The sequence below is a fragment of the Acomys russatus genome, chromosome 24 (genome assembly GCF_903995435.1).
Source record: "Acomys russatus chromosome 24, mAcoRus1.1, whole genome shotgun sequence".
In the NCBI taxonomy this organism is placed as follows: Eukaryota; Metazoa; Chordata; class Mammalia; order Rodentia; family Muridae; genus Acomys; species Acomys russatus.
Genome location: NC_067160.1, coordinates 26,852,745 through 26,871,108, shown reverse-complemented (window position 1 = coordinate 26,871,108; position 18,364 = coordinate 26,852,745). Strand labels below are relative to the sequence as shown.

At 44.6% G+C, this 18,364-nt stretch overlaps 1 protein-coding gene across 1 annotated transcript in view; it reads left to right on the top strand.

Annotated features, from left to right (window-relative positions):
* Pkp4 (plakophilin 4) overlaps positions 1-3,682 on the top strand; it is a 214,218-nt gene extending 210,536 nt beyond the window's left edge. Inside the window, exons 21-22 of the mRNA XM_051166576.1 lie at positions 1,096-1,169; positions 2,676-3,682. Coding sequence (XP_051022533.1) covers positions 1,096-1,169; positions 2,676-2,921 — 320 coding nt within the window. The 3' untranslated portion in view covers positions 2,922-3,682. The remainder of the gene's footprint in view (positions 1-1,095; positions 1,170-2,675) is intronic.
* Positions 3,683-18,364: the final 14,682 nt, after the last annotated feature.

Below are 18,364 nucleotides of genomic sequence, written 5' to 3'. Positions count from 1 at the left end.
AGTGTTAATACTTTTATATCCTGTTCAGAAAGATGGGCATAAAAATATGTTAAAGTTGCCAACCCAAAACGTAATTGGTCCATTCTCAAAGATTTAGCAAAATTGCTCCAGACGTTCCAAAGAAGTCGTGAGCTGCTGCAAGAGAAAAAGTACTTTTTCTTGAGGGGGGGGGGAAGAGGGGAAGGAGGGAAAATACCTATTTATTAAAAAGAAATAAATGCAAGCTGATGGCAGCTTAACTGCTGCTGGGGGAGGAGTCTGAGTTGTGCTGTTGTCTTTGAAATTGTGATTTCACAGGACTATTTACTAATCGACTTTTGTTACCATGGCAATTAATAGCTCAGAAAATTGCAGATGCTACATTTCAAATACCACGCTCTGTGCAGAAGGGAACACACATAGAAGCTGACATGCAGGCGGCTTTGGGTCTGCAGCAGCCTGCTTCGTTTAAAGACTGCCTCTCGAGCATGCACCCTTTATCTTTGCTTGCTTCAATAAACTTAATTTGCTTGGAGTATGCTCTATTTTCCTTATTTTAAAAAAAAATTAAAACCTTTGCTAGTGTTAGCAATAATAGTGATGTCATCAGGAGTCTGGACTCTTGAAGACAATTGCTGAATTACCAAGTTCTTTTCCATTTACAATAGACGTAACTCTGGCAGACCCAAGATGCCTGTGTGTAGCCCCGCTTCTTTGAACACACCTGTGCCTGCCCTTCCAGAACCCAGGACCTGCCTCACAGCTGCTTCGAGGCACGGAGGCCATGCCAATGGTGCATTTCCCATCACTCTGATGCACACTGTGGCTCAGGGCCCTGGAAGAGTGGCATTCCTCAGCTCAGCACAGGGAGCCACGCTACTGCTCAGAGCCCACCAAGCAGAGCTGAGATGAGCCCTCGCTGGGAGGGCTCTGCATTCACCGTGTCTTCCTGCCTGCCAGGCACGTGGCCTGCTTTTACTGCCCGCCCTCCCAGACCCTGGGAGTCTGAGCTGCTGCCCTTTGCCTGTGCCAGCACTAGAGAAGGCAGGCCCCACACAGCCTGGTGGACCAGGGTAATAAGCACTAGTTTTAATTTAATAAAATATTTTCTTACAGGCTCCAGCAAACCTTCACCAATTTACATCAGTTCCTATTCCTCACCAGCAAGAGAACAAAATAGACGGCTACAGGTGAATCTGCAACATGATTTGTACAGAAGGCTGGCTAGCAGTCACCCAGTGAAGGGGCCACTTGTGAGAGCCGGGCCTCAGTGCAGGGTCCAAGGAGTGTCCCCTGAGGCTCTCTGCTCTTCAGCCATGCCATGCTCATGGCTTAGACAAATCGTTTCCATCAGTGCTTGTGAGACCGCATGCCTATGATGGGAATGCTGGAAACCCTCTGGTGCATGTTCCTCCAACGGCTTCCCTCTCCCACGCCCCACGCCCCCTCCCCCTTTCTGTTAACCTCTAAAGTCTCTTCCATCCTCGGGGTGAGGCAAGGTTGGGAGCACACCTCCCACTCTGATCTCATTGCTCTTTTGTACACATCAAGCTCCATCATTATGACTTCCTCCCCACACTCTATTTCTAGAAGGGCCTCGAGCTACCCACTAGGCCCTTCCTGCCACACTCACCCCTCTCACCCACAAAACACTAGGGTTTCCCAGGCAGAACTGTATTGTGTCCTTCCAAATAAGCATGTTCTAGGACCCCTCTCTACACCACAATCTTCTTTATTCAGATAGAAAAGAAAAAAACATCTCCCACATTACTGATAATTCATGTTCTAGTTTTTCAGGTGGTTTTGTTTTGTTTTGTTTTGTGACTGGGCCCTACTGTTGCTTCTGCTGATCTCAGACTTTTGAGATTAAATGGCCCTCCCTTTTCAACCTCAGGGGTGGCCAGGGTCACAGGCATGCACCTCTATGCCCAGTTTATGCTACTTTTTTTATCTATAAAAAAGGAGGTAGGGTTAGACACATAGATTTTTAACTCTGAAATGTCAGTGATACTAGAATTAGTTTAAGTCAGATGCCAGCACTTACATGGTAAATGTTCACATCTCACTAAGTAAGGCGATTTGGGCAAGATGAAAACAGACATCAGAGCCGTGATGATCTGAGGGGCGTCATGGTGAGGTCAAAGCTAAGACTGCACAGAAGGGCCCAGAAACAGGTGCCCCATACGGCTGCACATGTGGTGTTTGCCAGCTTCAGAGGAACTTAGCACCACTGGCTCACAGAAGGCCTGTCTCTAGCATCATTTGCTCGCATGCCTCTGCTAACTCTGTCATCTTCCCGCCTTGAGATTGCTCATCCCTTAATACTACACTGTGCAGCAGAGTTCATCAAACCACCTTGTTTCTTTTTAAATTGAGTGATAAATGTTTTAAGGTACAATCCTTTAATTACGTTATCTAAATATCAAAAGCCAACTCTCCAGCCCTCAAATACATTCACGATATGCTTACCTTCCCTGTGCAAGAGCTGCCTCCTCCACAGCCCAGGCCACTCCCTTGAGGACCTAACTCTCCTGAGCACGCAAAGCCAGCTTGCCTATAAACATAACTGACAGAAGCCCTGCTTGGGTGAAGGCGGCTGCACCTGAAGCCGCTCTGTCACCTTTAGCCCACAAAATGCTTTAAGAAGCTGGAAGCCACCGCAGTGTTCTTTAACTGTGTTTCCATCTTGCCAACAGCATCAGCAGCTTTACTATCAGGATGACTCCACCAGGAAGACCTTGGATGCGTACAGGTTGTACTTGCAGTCTCCTCGGAGCTATGAAGACCCTTATTTTGATGACCGAGTCCACTTTCCAGCTTCTACTGATTACTCAACACAGTACGGACTGAAATCGACCACAAATTATGTAGACTTTTATTCCACTAAACGGCCTTCTTATAGAGCCGAACAGTACCCAGGGTCCCCGGACTCCTGGGTGTAGCATCAAGACGCCTGCTGGGGGACTCCTTCTGACTTCGCTTGGGGTGAGGTGCAAAGTCTGTCTTGCTGATTCGATGATGAAATGTGAAAGTGAAATGGAAGGAATGAGTGAAGAGTATTTTTTTTTTTCTTTTTCGAGGAATTTTCAGGGAAGTGCGGAAACCCTTGGGAGAGGACTTTCTGAGCTCTGTGTAGGTGTTAGGTCTAACTACTTGTAGATTCTAGTGGTGCGGGTGTGGGTGACGTGATGAGAGGTCTGCGAAATGGGTGAAGTGAGATGGGGTATGTGTAGGTCAAATCAAATTACAGATGATTTTTTTAATGTGAATAAAGTTATGTTCAGATAGTTTGTACAGAAAAAAAAATTAAAATGGATGCCCTTCATGTTTTATTGCTATTACTAAATGTCAAGACTGTATGCTATTATGTCTTGTAAAAATTTCTTCTGTTGGTGTAAATATGGAAATGCCACATTGGTTAAGTGCCATCATTTGTAATGCAGTGTGTCATTTGAAAAGAGATTTGAAGAACTGACAGCTTAAAACACAAGTGGGAAGCTCACGGAACTGTTAAGAGTTGACAACAAACTCTGACATCCTCTGTGTTCAGTGGGTAGTGAACTCTGCAAGCACAAAGTCCAGTGTGACAGCAGCGCCATGTTCATCCACCTCCTTCACAGGACACGTCACTGCCATTTTCTATGCACATGGAAGAATAATAAATGTGGAAATTTCATCCTTGAGAATGTTCTGTTCCTCTTTTTTTTCTTTCTAGGTATGATATGGAAATCAGATTTAGTAATTCCTTTGCGAGATGGTGACCCCCCTTACACCTTAGTATATCTATTTCTTGCATTGTTTGTTCTAATTTGACACACTACACTGTACAGTTTTGTCAGGTTTTGCTTTGTTTCAGCCTTCCAGCATCCAGGCCATACTACAAGCAAAGAGCACTTGTGCCATCAGTTTTTTGCAACTCGGTAATTACATCTGAACAGCTGGGCATTTGCTTGCTTGGCATCAATGCTATAAACCAAAACTGATTCTAGATAATTATTGTGCTGAGTATTTTCCAGATTACAGGCAGCCTTGGGGGGGGGTGGGGATTCCTACTCGACAGCATTGTGACTATAGGAAGAGACCCAAGAAATGACTGCTTTCCTGAGTGGAAAACAACCCAAGATTAGGATTCAGAGTAAAACAAGTCCAAGTGTGGGCAGCCTGCAAATGGTTAGGCTTTCCAGAGGATGCGCTGAGAAGGACCATGCTCTCTGCTATAAGGGCCCTGGCTGGACAGAGGAAATACCCTTCTCTCTGACAGAGGTCACTGGATGTTCCTGAGGCACTGACCCAGACTTTTGGACATCACACCCGTTTGATCGCAAGTTCCTGAACCTGGTTCCTTGGTATCTGGGTTTCAGTGAAGACTATTCCCTAAGAGAGGCTGAAAGTCAGCCAACTATTTTGGCAACCCTTGTCGCAACTAATGCAGATCAAGAGTTGGGAAGAACGCCCTTGGACCTCCAAGGAGACTTCCTGATCTAGCCAGAAGAAGCCAGTGGCGACAACTGGGCAGAAGATCTGGCCCTAACTTGTCAGAGGAGAAAAGAAGTGGCAGGCAGAAACCTGCACCGTCGATCATAAAGATAGGCTCACCCACCCCGGCCGTGACAATAAACAGGACCTGCTGAAGCTGTTGAGTCATTGTTTCAATCCTGATATTATCAAATAGCATAGTCAGTCAGCCCACAGCCCTGCGTGAGTGTGCAGACTTCTATTTCCTGGCTTCCGTCCACCCTACAGTCAAAGCATTCAGACTTTGATGTCAGGATATGGAGTTTGCTTACAAGAGAGGAGTGAGTTTGGAGAAAGCAATCTTAAAACTTGGGAAGCCATGAAACTTTTTTTTTTTCTGGAGCGGCGTGCACACCTGGGTGTGCGCGTGAATGCATGAATGCATGAGTGTTTTAGTGTGCCTGTATCTATGTGTTCCTAATACCCATGGAGGTGAGGAGAAGGCATTAGATCCCTTGGGACTGGAGTTACAGATGGTTCTGAAGCTCCATGTGGATGCTGGAATGGGACTCTGGTCCCTTGCAAGAGCAATGAATGCTTTTAACTGTTGGGCCATCTCTCTAGCCCCCTAAAGCATATTTTTACCTGTGCACATTTGTTTCAATTACATCCTTGGAAGGCCCTGAGCTTCTCCTACATATTGGAAATTGTGACCACACAACACCATAGCTCTGTTCATTGATTCCTGGCCAGTGTTTGTCCGTTTGGTTGCTGATTCTTGCAGAGAAATACTAAGTCTTTGAGTACTCCCTAAGTGCTGATGGCTGCACGTACATGATCAGTTCACCCTCACAGCAAATGTATGGTATTCTGTTTTATAAGCCTTGAAGCCAACAGGAGACTCAGTTTGCCAGTAAGTGACTGAGGCAGGGTTTGTCCTGCAGTCTAAATTAAATGCTGGGAGAAAATTCAGGCATTTGAACTCCAACTACCATTGTCTAATAGGCATTATTCATCACTATCTTAAATTTACCAAATGAAACTTAGGATTCATCAGTTAAAAGTAACCATAAATTGAGCATTTAAGGCATGCCAAGCTGGCTCAGCACATAAAGCTCTTGCCATATAAGTTGACGACTGAGTTCAGTACCACAGAGAGGTAGAAGGAATGGACCCTCTGACTGCCACATGCATGCTATGGCTCACATGAGCGCACACATGCACACAACTCACACATAAAGTAACATTTAAATATCTTTTGTTTTTCGAGATAGGATCTCTCTGTGTCAGCCTTGGCTGTCCTGGACTTGCTTTGTAGACCAGGCTGGCCTCAAACTCAGAGATCCGCCTGCCTCTGCCTCCTGAGGGCTGGGATTAAAGGTGTGCATCACCATGCCCAGATTTACATTTAAATAAGTGAGCAGCTATTAAAAGTAAAAATGTGGGCGCATGCCTTTACCCCCAATATGCCTTTAATCCCAGGAGGCAGAGGCAGGTGTTTCTCTGTGAGTTTGAGGCCAGCCTGGTCTACCAAACAAGTCCAGAACAGCCAAGGCTACATAGAGAAGTCCTGTCTCAAGAAAAAAAAAAAGTAAATATGTACTCAAATGTATCTAGCCCACCATAATGTCATGTGAGCCTCGCTGTGAGAAATTAGGAGTCCTGATGACTGCAAATGATGATTTCTGTTCATGGGAGCTCACTCTGTGAGCCATGTCTGTCTGTCAACAAAGGCCTATTAAACAAAGTCTGTCACTATGTAATCCTAGCATCTTGAGGCCTCAGTAATATGCTTAAATCAACACTCTTGTCAATCCTTCAGATTGTGGCTTCGTTTCCACGATCAAACTGGATAACAGAGAAAAACATTTGAAAACTTGGCCATTACTGTTCATTTGTTCAGTTTATTTTTTTAGTAGCACTGTTTATAGTAATATTATTCCTAATAGCCAAAAGCTGGAAGCAACACAACTCTCCACCAGAAGAATGGATAAACAAATCTTTTAATCCAAGAAAGGAAAAAAGTGTGATACGTGTATTTGTATGATAAAATATTAGTCAGCAATAAACAATGAGGCACAAACATGACCTGATCAAATACCAAAAGCATGCTCTTCAAAAGAAAGGAGAGGTTGGCAAAGCATGCATGCTGAATGACTCTCCTGCAAGGACAGGAAAAACTCCCCTGGGAAGTAGGATAGAGACCCATGGTGCCCACAGAGGTGGGTGTGGTCAAGAGCCCTCTGCGATGAGGGAGCTGTCCTCTGTCTTGATGGAGATGGCAACTACAAGGTGCATACATGCAACAAGACTTCAAAATGAACGCATCAGGCCTACATTTCATTGTAGCAAATTATGTCAATAATCACCTCACAAAAGAACTTAAAAGGAAAAGGAAGAGAGTTGGTAAAAAGGAAAAGAAACAGCAGAACTGGGAGGAACAAGAGAGTAAGTGTGATCAAACGTGTGTGCATGTAGGAAAATATAGTGAAACCTATTATTATGTATAATTATATATGTTAATAAAGCTCCCCCCAATACATTAACCATAGTCAGTAAAGAAATAGCATAGCCTAAGACAGAGTTTAATGACCTGGCATTGAAGTTATAATTATTTCTCTCTTCTGAGTCAGGAAAAATGCAATTTACTTCAAACATTAACAAAATAGCCACTTAGTTTCTCACAGAGAAGGCTTTAGAAAAAAAATACCCCTTTGCAATTATATACAGTAGCCTTTTTTTTTTTTAAGCAGCTGTTTTCTAAGGTACATTTTAAAAGAATTTTGGAAAATGTGGAAGTGCAAAGCACCATGCGGGCAGCTTTCAGGCAAGCTACAGTTTTACAGATTTATGTGTGTTGACAAGAAAGTAATTTAAGAAGTAAGGCTCAGACCTGGGTTTGAACGCCTTGCCAAGAGAGAGAAGTGTGGAGCCCTTTGGCCTAATGATCCAAAGAGATGTATAAATAAACAGTGGTCCACCTCAGAGCTCCTCCAACTACAGGCAAGCAGTGTGGGAGTAGGGCCCTTTCAGCTAAGTTCCAGGGAGATTGGTAGAGAGCAAGCAGGTCAGTCAAAGTCATGGGCTCGCAGTGCAGACTTGGAAACCAAGGGAGAGCTTTGATTCTGGTCAGATAAATCCTTGTTGGGGAGGAAACTTAACTGTTAATGGCTGTGCAACCCGGAAAGAGAACATGGGAGATAGAGGAGCTTGGGGGTTCCAGGGCAGTTTTGACAGGCAGACACTATGGAGCTGCCCTTGGCTGTTCCGTGCCTCAGAACCTAGAGATCGCAGTTCAGCTAAGTGGGCCACACTTTACAGCCCTCTAGCCCTTAGTTTTACCGCCATCTTGATTTGCCCTGTGGCACAGTGTTCTGTTCATTCCCACCACAGGTTGACCTGATTGGCTGGCACTCTTGAGTGTCCTCATCCAGGACCCTCCTCAAAGGCTGCAGATACAAAAAGGAAAATTTTTAGCAAGCAAATCATGACTCAAGTTGTGTCTGTTTTAGTGCCTTCCCTTGTTTTTATGTCAGCAGCTCCTCTGGAAGCAGCTGGCGTGTCCCCTAAGTGGCTGTTTGTGCCTATTGCTGCTGCCTAATTCTAACTTGAAATCGCTGAAAGACAGTCTGCACTGACATAATCGCTTGCATAAGCCGTAACTAGCTTTTTCATTATTAAACTCCCATGCAACAGTTAGAGGAATTTTGATAAAGACTTAATGATATGCTGCACTAGTTTGCTCTCTATTCGTGGATGGAGAGAGAGCTCATTTCAGAGCCGACGGATGCATTGGCTCAGAAGATAAAGTTAATCACAGCTTATGTGGGGGTCAAAGGTATAATTCGGAAATCCGAGGAGAAACAGCAGAAGTCTTCCTTCATAAATCTCTAGTTAACTGTTTACTCCCCAGAAGGCAACACTTCTGAAATGTCTGTGTTGGCTGCCAAGGAAATGTGACATGCTTGGCTCCCAGGGGCCTGACAGGCTGCTGCCAAGCACCTCAGTGCTAATCTAATCAAATGAGTTCAGGGAGGAGGCAGCCCCTCTAGGGTCTGCTTTTAGGATTCTTCAGTGGCCATGGCTGTCCCAGCCCAATCCCAGTGAGCTGCTGCTCCTTTCCGGAAGTGAGAAGGTTTATGACCAGGTGTGCCAGGTCTAAAGCATTGAATGCTGAGGGACCTAAGTAATGAGCAGGGATCCAATGAGCGCAGCTCCCGGGTTCTCTCACAGGGTCCTGTGAACAGCTACAGACTCTTCAGGAAAGACTGCTAGGAGAGGAAAAGGAGGCTTCCTCGGGGATGGGCCTGAGCTCATCCAATCCCAAGTACTCGGCCCAAGAAACATATACATACAAGAAGCACTAAATAGACTCGGCAAGTTTGCTCACATATCTAACAATAACCAAGAGTAATTAAAGAAAAAAAGACCATGCATCTGGGGTGAACAACATGGGAGGAGTTGAAAGAAGGAGAGGGAGGAGAGATATGTTAAACAAGAAAGAGATGTAGCCGGGGCTGTTGTGGCGCACGCCTTTAATCCAAGCACTCGGGAGGCAGAGACAGGCGGGTTGCTGTAAGTTCGAGGCCAGCCTGGTCTACAAAGCGAGTCCAGGATAGTTAAGGCTACACAGACAAAACCCTGTCTCGAAAAACCAAAAAATAAATAAATAAATAAATAAATAAAGGAAAGAGATGTAGCCGGGTTCGCATTTAGAGAACAGGACAGACGCCTACAGGTGGCTCAGGAATTAATTCGAAAAGAGACCCCTGCAGCATCCTGCTGCACGGAGCTACCTGGATATAGGTCCCTAGGGATTTATTTCCCCTCTGTGGAGTCATCAAGCTACCCTGGAGCCTGTAGCAGACTTAAACGGCATGCAAATGATGTTGATCCCACAAGCTTACAGAACCCAGGAGCTGTGGGGTAGCAGAGGCCTACCAGAGTTCAAAGGAAAGACATGGAGGCTAAGTAAGCCATGTGTCCCGGCTTCAGAGTTCATGCGGGCAGCCCCCAAGAGTGGAATGTCTGAACTTGCAGCAAAAGCAAAGCTACACTGGAGATCTCTGGAAGGTAGAGATGTCAGCAATGTGCATCATCTGATCAGGGAAGTCCAAAAAACAGGCCATAAAGGCTGCAGCCAGGAAGGGCAGGAGGAGGGGCCTGTAAAAACCATTTGATGCTTGCACTGTGCCACCGTGTGACACAATGTTACAGGATTTACTGTTTGACCTGCTGGGTTTTAGTCTTGCATTGATCTACTCTTTGCGTCTTCCCATTCCTTCTCCTTGAAATGAAGGTCTACCCTGTGCCTTTGTATAGTTGAGTATGTTACTAGTATTTTTTAATAGGTTTTTTGAGACATGGTTTCTCTGTGTAGCCTTGACTATCCTGGACTCGCTTTGTAGACCAGGCTGGCCTCAAACTCACAGCGATCCACCTGCCTCAGCCTCCCGAGTGCTGGGATTAAAGGCGTGTGCCACCACACCTGGCTTAAACTTGGGCTTTTCAACAATACTGAAAGAGTTAAGACTTTGGGGTCTCTCAGACATAGGATAAATGCATGTTATGTTGTAAAACAGGTATGCACTTTTGGAGGTCAGAGATCGAATACTGTTTAAACTCTTAAATACTTCCCAAAGGCCATAAGGGAGGTCCTGGTCACCAGCCTGTGGCCCTACTGAGAGTGGTAGAACCTTTATAGATAGCCTAGTAGGAAGAAGTGAGGTCACTGGGGGAGTGACCTTGAAGGGGCCATTGAGAGCCCAGACTCCCCGCCTCTCTGTTTCTTGTTCACTATGAAGTAAGCATATTTATGTTACCACAAACTCCCCCATGGGCAGAAAACTTTGAGATTATAAACCAAAATAAATCTTTCTTTCTCGAGGAAAAAGTATTTTATTTTTTGTTTTATTTTAGTGTGTGTGTCTGTGTGTCTGTGTGAGTGTATGCCAGTAATCTCAGAGGCCAGAAGAGGGCATCAGATCCCCTGGACATAAAGTTACGGGCAGTTTTGAGGTTCCAGACACAGGTACTGAGATCCAAACTCAAGTCCTCTGGAGCCCCCACTCCACACTCTCATTCTTCCTTTCAACTTGAGTTACCACAGGCATGCCACGCGACACAAAGCTAACACAACCGAGGAAACGTGTTTGGCTGGTAAGAACAAAGTTCCAGCGACTGGGGTTCTCTGAGACAATTGTAAAGTGTTTAATTTCTATCTCGTCTCCCCTACATTCAGAAGGGACCAAAGCAAGGCGTTCTAAAGTTAACATGGTAGTTCCCCGGACGTCTGCATGGGTCAAAGCTCTGTCCTGCTGTCCGGCTGTGCCTTCACCCTCATGACTTCCCTGCCACCTTCTGGAACCCCAACTAACACAGACTTATTATGCATCAAATAGAAAAAAAAACTTGAGAAAGTAAAGTTTGCCAGGTGAGTCAGCCTCTTTAAAATAACTTCCCCGGAACCCTTACCCATATATCTCTCACAGAACACCCTACCCACAAGGGAAGCTGGAAAGCCAAAGCCGGGCCCCTTGCCCGTTCTACTCAGGTAGTGTGGGAAGAAGTTTGGTTGGTTGGTTGTTTTCTTTTTTTGGTTTTTTGAGACAGGGTTTCTCTGTGCAGCCTTGGCTGTCCTAGACTCGCTTTGTAGACCAGGTTGGCCTGAAACTCACAGCGATCCACCTGCCTCTGTCTCCTGAGTGCTGGGATTAAAGGCTTGTACCATCACACCTGGCTTGAAGTAGTATTCTTAAATCTCTTCCCAAGATGGCCAATGGTGCTATGAGGTGGTTTCTGTACTATCATTACACTGATCCTATGAACAGGAAGTCAACATGTATTAATTCCATGGTTGAACAGAAAATGTACCTGCTGGGTTTCAGACTTGGGACAAGTGGCTGAGGTACCTGTTTAACATGTCCAAGTGGACCTAGCCTCCAGGTTCTCCCAGCATTCCTCAACCTCGACAGCTGTAAGGTATGACTGGCACACCCTGCCCTCTGCCCTGAACTTTCCAGCCCAGGGGCTGGGCTTTGCCTCCCACAGAGGCTCTTTCCTTTCTAGACATTTTTCACAAGCTCTCTCTGCATTTTTCTCTCCCTGCACACACGTACTCTATATTTCTCTCCCCCTACCCTGGCCACCTTGTCTGCATGGAGATTACCTGCCCCATTTCTTGGGACCAGTGAACTGCCAGAGAATAAAGCTGATTTTTTACTTTTTTTTTTTCTCTTCTGTTTTGTTTTGTTTCTTGACACAGGGTTTCTCTGTGTAGCCTTGGCTGTCCTGGACTCCCTTTTGTAGACCAGGCTGACCTTGAACTCACAATGATCCTCCTGCTCTGCCTCCCTGAGTGCTAGGATTAAAGGCATGCACCACCATGCCCAGCTCTTGAGTTTTTACTTTTCATTCATCATGAATTGGCTTATTTTGACAGTGGAGAAAACTTATTATCTTGGTGCCAAGAACCTAGGAGAAGAGCCAAGTTAATAAAATCAAAAGCCAGATTTCCAAATTCTCACCATCACAGACAAATGATTCCCAAGTATCTTCTATCTAAACTTGCTCTGCTCTATGCTTAAGGGTCTACTTTTCACTCTTAACAATCTTTTATCTGTAATTTCTTTGCACTCTGCTCTCTAACAGAAAAAAAAAAATTAGGATTGTGATGTAAACTCTTATATTAGGAATTGTAAGTTGCTCATTGGGTATGGTTTAAAATCTATATAATCTGCAACAAAATTTGGCTTTAAACTTATAACAGAAATCTTGTAATTTAAAATCTATTTATGAGTGTGTGTGTGTGTGTGTGTGTGTGTGTGTGTGTGTGTATGTGTGTGTTTCAACTCTTGTTTAGGGTATATGTGCATGTAACTTGAATCCAACTCCCATGTAAAAGTATATAGTTATACTAGGAAAACAGATGTATTTAAATAGCAACCATGTCGGCCACCATCTCAGGATGACAATATGATACAGGGCAACACTTGTAAAACTTCCTAGTCCTAATGAACTCTGTTTATCATTGTATCTCCTTTTAGACTAAGAAAGCAACAACAAGTCTCAAATATTTTAGATTGGTAAGGACTTTTTGTATGATGATAAAAATTCAGGGTTGTATTTGCTGCAACATACTGTATATATGATTCAACTCTGGTTTAAAATATACTGTATACAACCATGACATTTCAAGGTTACAGCCAGATATGGTGGTACATGCCTTTAATCCCAGCACTCAGGAGGCAGAGGCAGACAGATTGACATGAGTTCAAGGCCAGCCTGGTGTACAAAGTGAGTCCAGGACAGCCAAGGCTACACAGAGAAACCCTGTCTCAAAAAACAGAAAGAAGAAGAAGAAGAAGAAGAAGAAGAAGAAGAAGAAGAAGAAGAAGAAGAAGAAGAAGAAGAAGGAGAAGGAGAAGAAGAAGAAGAAATGCCAAGGTTATAAAAATCTATTCAGATTAACAAAAGCTAATTTAAGATGTATGTCCAACTTCTTGTGTTCTTTGTTTATTACTCAAGACCAAGCTGATAGAAAACTTAGATAAGTAGCAATGAATGAAATTTAATGAATAAGATATTGTTGTGCCCAGATGGCTAGATCCCCCAAAGACCACCAGGATTACAAAGCCCTATGCAAAAGCAAGGAGCCTTTATCCAAACTCAAGCCTGATGGTCCTCAAACCTCACTGAAGCATTGGCTCAATATCAAGAGGCCCGAATCATCAGATTCTCTGTGTTATCTTGGCAGTCCTGGACTCACGGCAATATGCCTGCCTCTGCCTCCCAGGTGCTGGGCTTAAAGGTGTGCACTACCATACCTGGCGTAAGTCCTCCTTTTCTTTTTCTTTTTTTCTTTTGTTTTTTTGAGACAGGATTTCTCTTATAGTCCTGGCTGTCCTGGACTTACTTTGTAGACCACGCTGGCCTCCTGAGTGCTGGAATTAAAGGCGTGTGCCACAACCATTAGGCAGGGTGTTTATTGTGGTTACAGTAAGGAACAGTAGTTTCTAGTTTGGCAGTTACAGGATTGGTTGACATTTAACAAGGTTGGGTTGGTGTTAGGGGATTGGTTGAGTCTGGCCACAAAAGCTTAAGCAACCTATGGATAACATCTGGGGACAATAGGTATTTGATTGGTTCTAGCCTAGGGTGGTTCTTTTCCTGGACCGGTTTGTGGTTTTTCCAGGAACAGAGATGAATTTAGGGACAGGTTCAACATGGTGCCTGCAGTGGGCGTAATGGCGCACGCCTTTAATTCCAGCACTTGGGAGGCAAAGGCAGGTGGATTGCTGTGTGTTCGAGGTCAGCCTGGTCTACAAAGTGAGTCTAGGACAGGCAAGGCTACACAGAGAACCACTGTCTCCAAAAAACAAAAACAAACAAACAAAAGAAAACCATGGTGCCTGCTGACAAAATGGAGTCACGTTAGCTAGGTCTCTTCAGTATACTTAATAATAAAGGTCTATAAACTTCTAAGGTCTAATGAGATTCACAATAATGTTTATCTAGCCTCTTTAAGTCTTAGCTGTTTGGATAAACTAAACCATAGCAAAAACCAAAACCTGAAATAGTCTATAATGGCGTATTGTGTTACCCACCCCGCCCCCCAGTTCTTTTCCCAAGGTGGAGCATTTACAGAAAAGCCACCATTCCCTCAGGGACTTTAAGAAAGCTCCTGCTTGCTAAAATGGAAGTCGTTCTCCTTCTCTCTGGCAGGAGGACCTTGTGGCCCACCATTAACACATGACTGTGGTACCTGTAAACCTGTCAGAATCAATCCTGGCCACGAGGCTCCTCTGTCCCTGTTCACCAGCCCCACCCCAGCTCACAAGCCCCCTTCCTCCCAGACAGCCTTGGCAGTTTAAAAAAACAAAAAAACAGAAAACAAAACAAAACAAACAAACAAAAAAACCCTCTTTTTCCCTTTTCACCTGTGGAATGGCTATTTTGGTTTCTTTATAGAGAGTGCCTATTTTCAGGATCAATAAAGTTGCCAGTCTCCCTACGGACCTTATCCATGACTGAAAGTTTTATTTTGAGCTGGGTGTGGTGGCACAGGCCTTTAATCCCAGTGCTCTGGAAGCAGAGGCTGGTTGATTTCTGAGTTCAAGGCCAGCATGATCGATAGCCAAGGCTACAAACAAAGAAACCCTGACTCAAAAAAACAACAAAAACAAAAAACAACAAAGAAAGTTTTGATACCAAAAGAGCTTCAATTCAAAACTGTGATTTTTAAGGCACAAACCTAAGAGGGCTAAACCTAAAGTCTTACTCTTATGAAAACTACTAAATTACTATAAACTATTAATGATGATTTAGAAATGCAAGTTAACAGTCAGGCACCTTTTAAATGATCAAATCCTTTAATGTGTTCAAAACTATCTTTGTAGCCATGCTAAACACCAATGTAACTAATTACAGGCCTTAATTAGCCTCCTTTATGTCTTCAGGGTTAAGCCTAGGACAGGTAACTGGATCCACGAGCAAAGTTCATTTATTCAAATACACTTTAGATAGACAGATGGTCCTCAAACAGAGATCTGCAAAATATGGCATTTAAAATGTTTAATAAAAAAAGCTTTTCATGATAGACATGCCAGTTACTGTCAGCACTGCTAATCTCCTAGAAGATGAGCACGGAAGAAGCGCCACCTTACACTTGCTTTAAGTGCAGCAAAGCTGGCCAGGAGGCTGTACACTGCCTTTTGTTTCAACTGCGGACAGCACACTGTCCAAACTGGACAGGCAGGACACTGGGAAGCTGACTGCCTCACTTTACCTGGACAAAGGTAAGACAGTCCTTCAAACTCCTACTTCACAGAAAAGTCTGTCAGATCTTCTAGGCCTGGCAGTGAAGACTGATGCCCTACCAGCCACCGAGGAACCAGGGGTCCAGGCAACTGGTAAATCACTTTCATTCTTACAGACTCAGAAGCTACTTTGGTCTGCACTTCCTGCTTAGGTGAAACTTATCCTTCTCGGGTCCCTGATGGCTTTGAAGACCAGACTAGTGAAAGATTCACCAGCAACTGAGGCTTAAGCTGCCTTCTCGGTTGTCTTCGTGTATAAAACCAGGCTCAAGCCTCACTCTCCTAGAGGGGCAGCTTCTAGGTCCAGACACAGTTTACCTTGTTACCAGGCTCAGAAAACAGGTTTCAAAGTAACTTTTTACTATTCCTTAGAAACTTACTTTATAGTAACTGCCCCTAGTAACCAAGTACCTGTGTCTCATGGTGACTAATTGAATAGAAAAAAAAAAATGTGTAAAGTTTATGTAAGGTCTGAGGATACAGATGCTTACTTGTGAGGCTCTAAGAAAGTGTTTTAGGGTCTAAGAAGCTGTTTTTGAGGTTGGTAAGTGCAAGTTATGAAGGCTGAAGGACGTGAAAGTTTAAATGGTGATAAGAAAGAGATTTAAGGTATATAAGAGAAAAAGTGCTTCAGAGCCAGACACGGTGTTACATGCCTGTAATCCTAGCACTTGGGGAGGCAAAGGCAGATGGATCTCCGTGAGTTTGAAGCCAGTCTGGTCTACAAAGCGAGTCCAGGACAGCCAAGGCTGCACAGAGAAACCTGTCTCGAAAAAGAGAAAAAAAAAAAAAAAGTTTCAGATTCCTTTCCCTCAATGTGCTAAACTTGAAAGTTTAGAGTCTTGACTCTCATCAATGGAGTTCTAATAACATCACAGTCTCGTTGTCTTCTAAGTATAGACTAAAATGTTTCTAACTGTGCTAAATTGATGTACTTCCAGTCTTCTGCATAGAGGAAAGAAGCTCCTCTTTCACAGTCTGTAGTCATACTGAAAATCAAGATCAAACGACCTTTTGCCCCTTCTGCTCCGCAGAGGCCTTCCGTTTTCCCTGAGCGCTCCTTAAAGAGTATTCATGCTTTTAATCCAACATTGTTTCCCAAGCTTCTACTATGATACAAAAACGTGAGCCTCTTGCTCACTCTACTATGTGAGTTTCAGTACAGATTACAAACAAAACTTAAAAAAACTCTTGTAAACTTTAGGGAATCGACTTGAATCTGCCTCTCAAAGGTCAAAGGACTCCAGACAACACTGCCGATCTACAGTGTGTTTCCCCACTACCCCACCTGAGGGTGGAATCTCTCCCCAGTTTCTGGGACTCCCCTCCCCCAACTACCAATAGCATGGGCCTAAAAGTTCCAAATGTACACCTAAGAAATTATTTTTCTCCGTAACCTATATTTTCATTACACTAGCCTGCCAAGTCCAGGTGTTTCTGCATACAGGACAGCTGCAAAACCGCTAGCCCCAGGGGGATCCAGCCTCACAAACTGCCTCAACTGGGCCTTCAGTTCCTAGCCCCAGATGGTCCTGCAGAGACTGGGCAGCAAGTGAAACATTCTGTTCTTCCCAGACTTGGCCAGCATTCCAACTTTTGGAGCCCCGATAGTGACATCCCAAGTCAGCATGAAGTAGTCATAGATGATTATGTCACCCCGTACTCATTTATTATAAAACAGAGGGCTGGGATGTTGAGTCTCAGACCCAAGACAAGAGGCTGAGGTGTCTTTTTAACATATCAAATCTAACCTGGCCTCCAGGCTCTCCCAGCATGCCTCAGTCCCTACCTGTTGAAAGGTGCATACCTGCCCTCTGCCCTGAAATGTCCAGCCCAGGGACTGGGCTACCCCTCCCCCAGAGGCTCTTCCCTATATGATCCAGGCATTTTGCACTCTCTCTCTCTCCTTGCATGCTTATGCTCTGCCTTTCTCTCCCCACCCCTCTCTGTCTCTCACCCTCATGCTGGCATACAGTCTCTGACCATGGGAAGTTTTACAAGCGTTAAGTTCTGGTCCTCATCGTCCATGGCATCATACAGAACCGTCTACGTTCTATACCTACCAAAGGTCATCTTTGCAAAGGTTCTACAACTTAAAACAAACAAAAGCAATCATTGAGTCGGGCGTGGTGGCACGTTTCTGTATTGCCAGCACTTGGGAGGCAGAGGCAGATGGATTTCTGTGAATTTGAGGCCAGCCTGGCCTACATATGGAGCTCCAGGACAGCCAGGGCTACACAGAGCTTATTTCAAAGTAAAACAAATTGAAATAATGGTGAACATGTGTGACCAGTGCCTAATGTCATGAGTAACTCCCTATAGCCTGTGGCTGTGTGCTCCTGTGTCCACAGCCACCCAGGTGAGAGTCACTTCTTTTCTATTTCTGGCACATTCTACTGCAATAATCTAGAGTTTAGAATCTAGACATTGTGAGGAGCTGGTGAGTTTACCTTTGGCCTGGAACTATGCAAACCCTGACAAACGCCAAGTCTGGGTGAGCTGTCCAAGACAGCCTCAGAAGCAGGGTGCAGTGGCACACGCCTATAATCCCAGCACTCTGGGAGGCAGAGGCAGGTGAACCTCTGTGAGTTCGAGGCCAGCCTGGTCTACACAATAAGTCCAGGACAGCCAGAACTACACAGAGAAACCCTGTCTCAACAAGCAAACAAAGACAGTCTCAGAGAAGACAGGGGAACTTGAACTAGACTTGGGTTTTACTTTAAGCAAGGGCTCTAGGTAGCCTATGAGGCGGGCAAGGGCTGCGTTAAGGAGAAACCCATGGAACTGAGGTCAAGAAGACGTTAAAGGGTAAGGAAGCAGGAAGGAGCTATGCCAGGCTCCTGCTGCTGCCCAGAGGGGGAGGATGAGAGAAATGTTAGATGTCTGGTCTCTCCTAATAATAAAAACAACAACCCCTACTTGCTGAACATTTTCCAGGCTCTCAGGTGTCAAGGACTGCGTCACAAGCTCTAACCACATCATTCCATTTGCAAAAACCCCTACATGGTTACAAGAGAAGAGAACACTGTCCTCAGAAATGTAACCTCAGTGGCCCGAGGTCACACCGATCGAGGACTGAAGGTGGGATTTTTGCCTTGTTAGCCTTTCCCTGG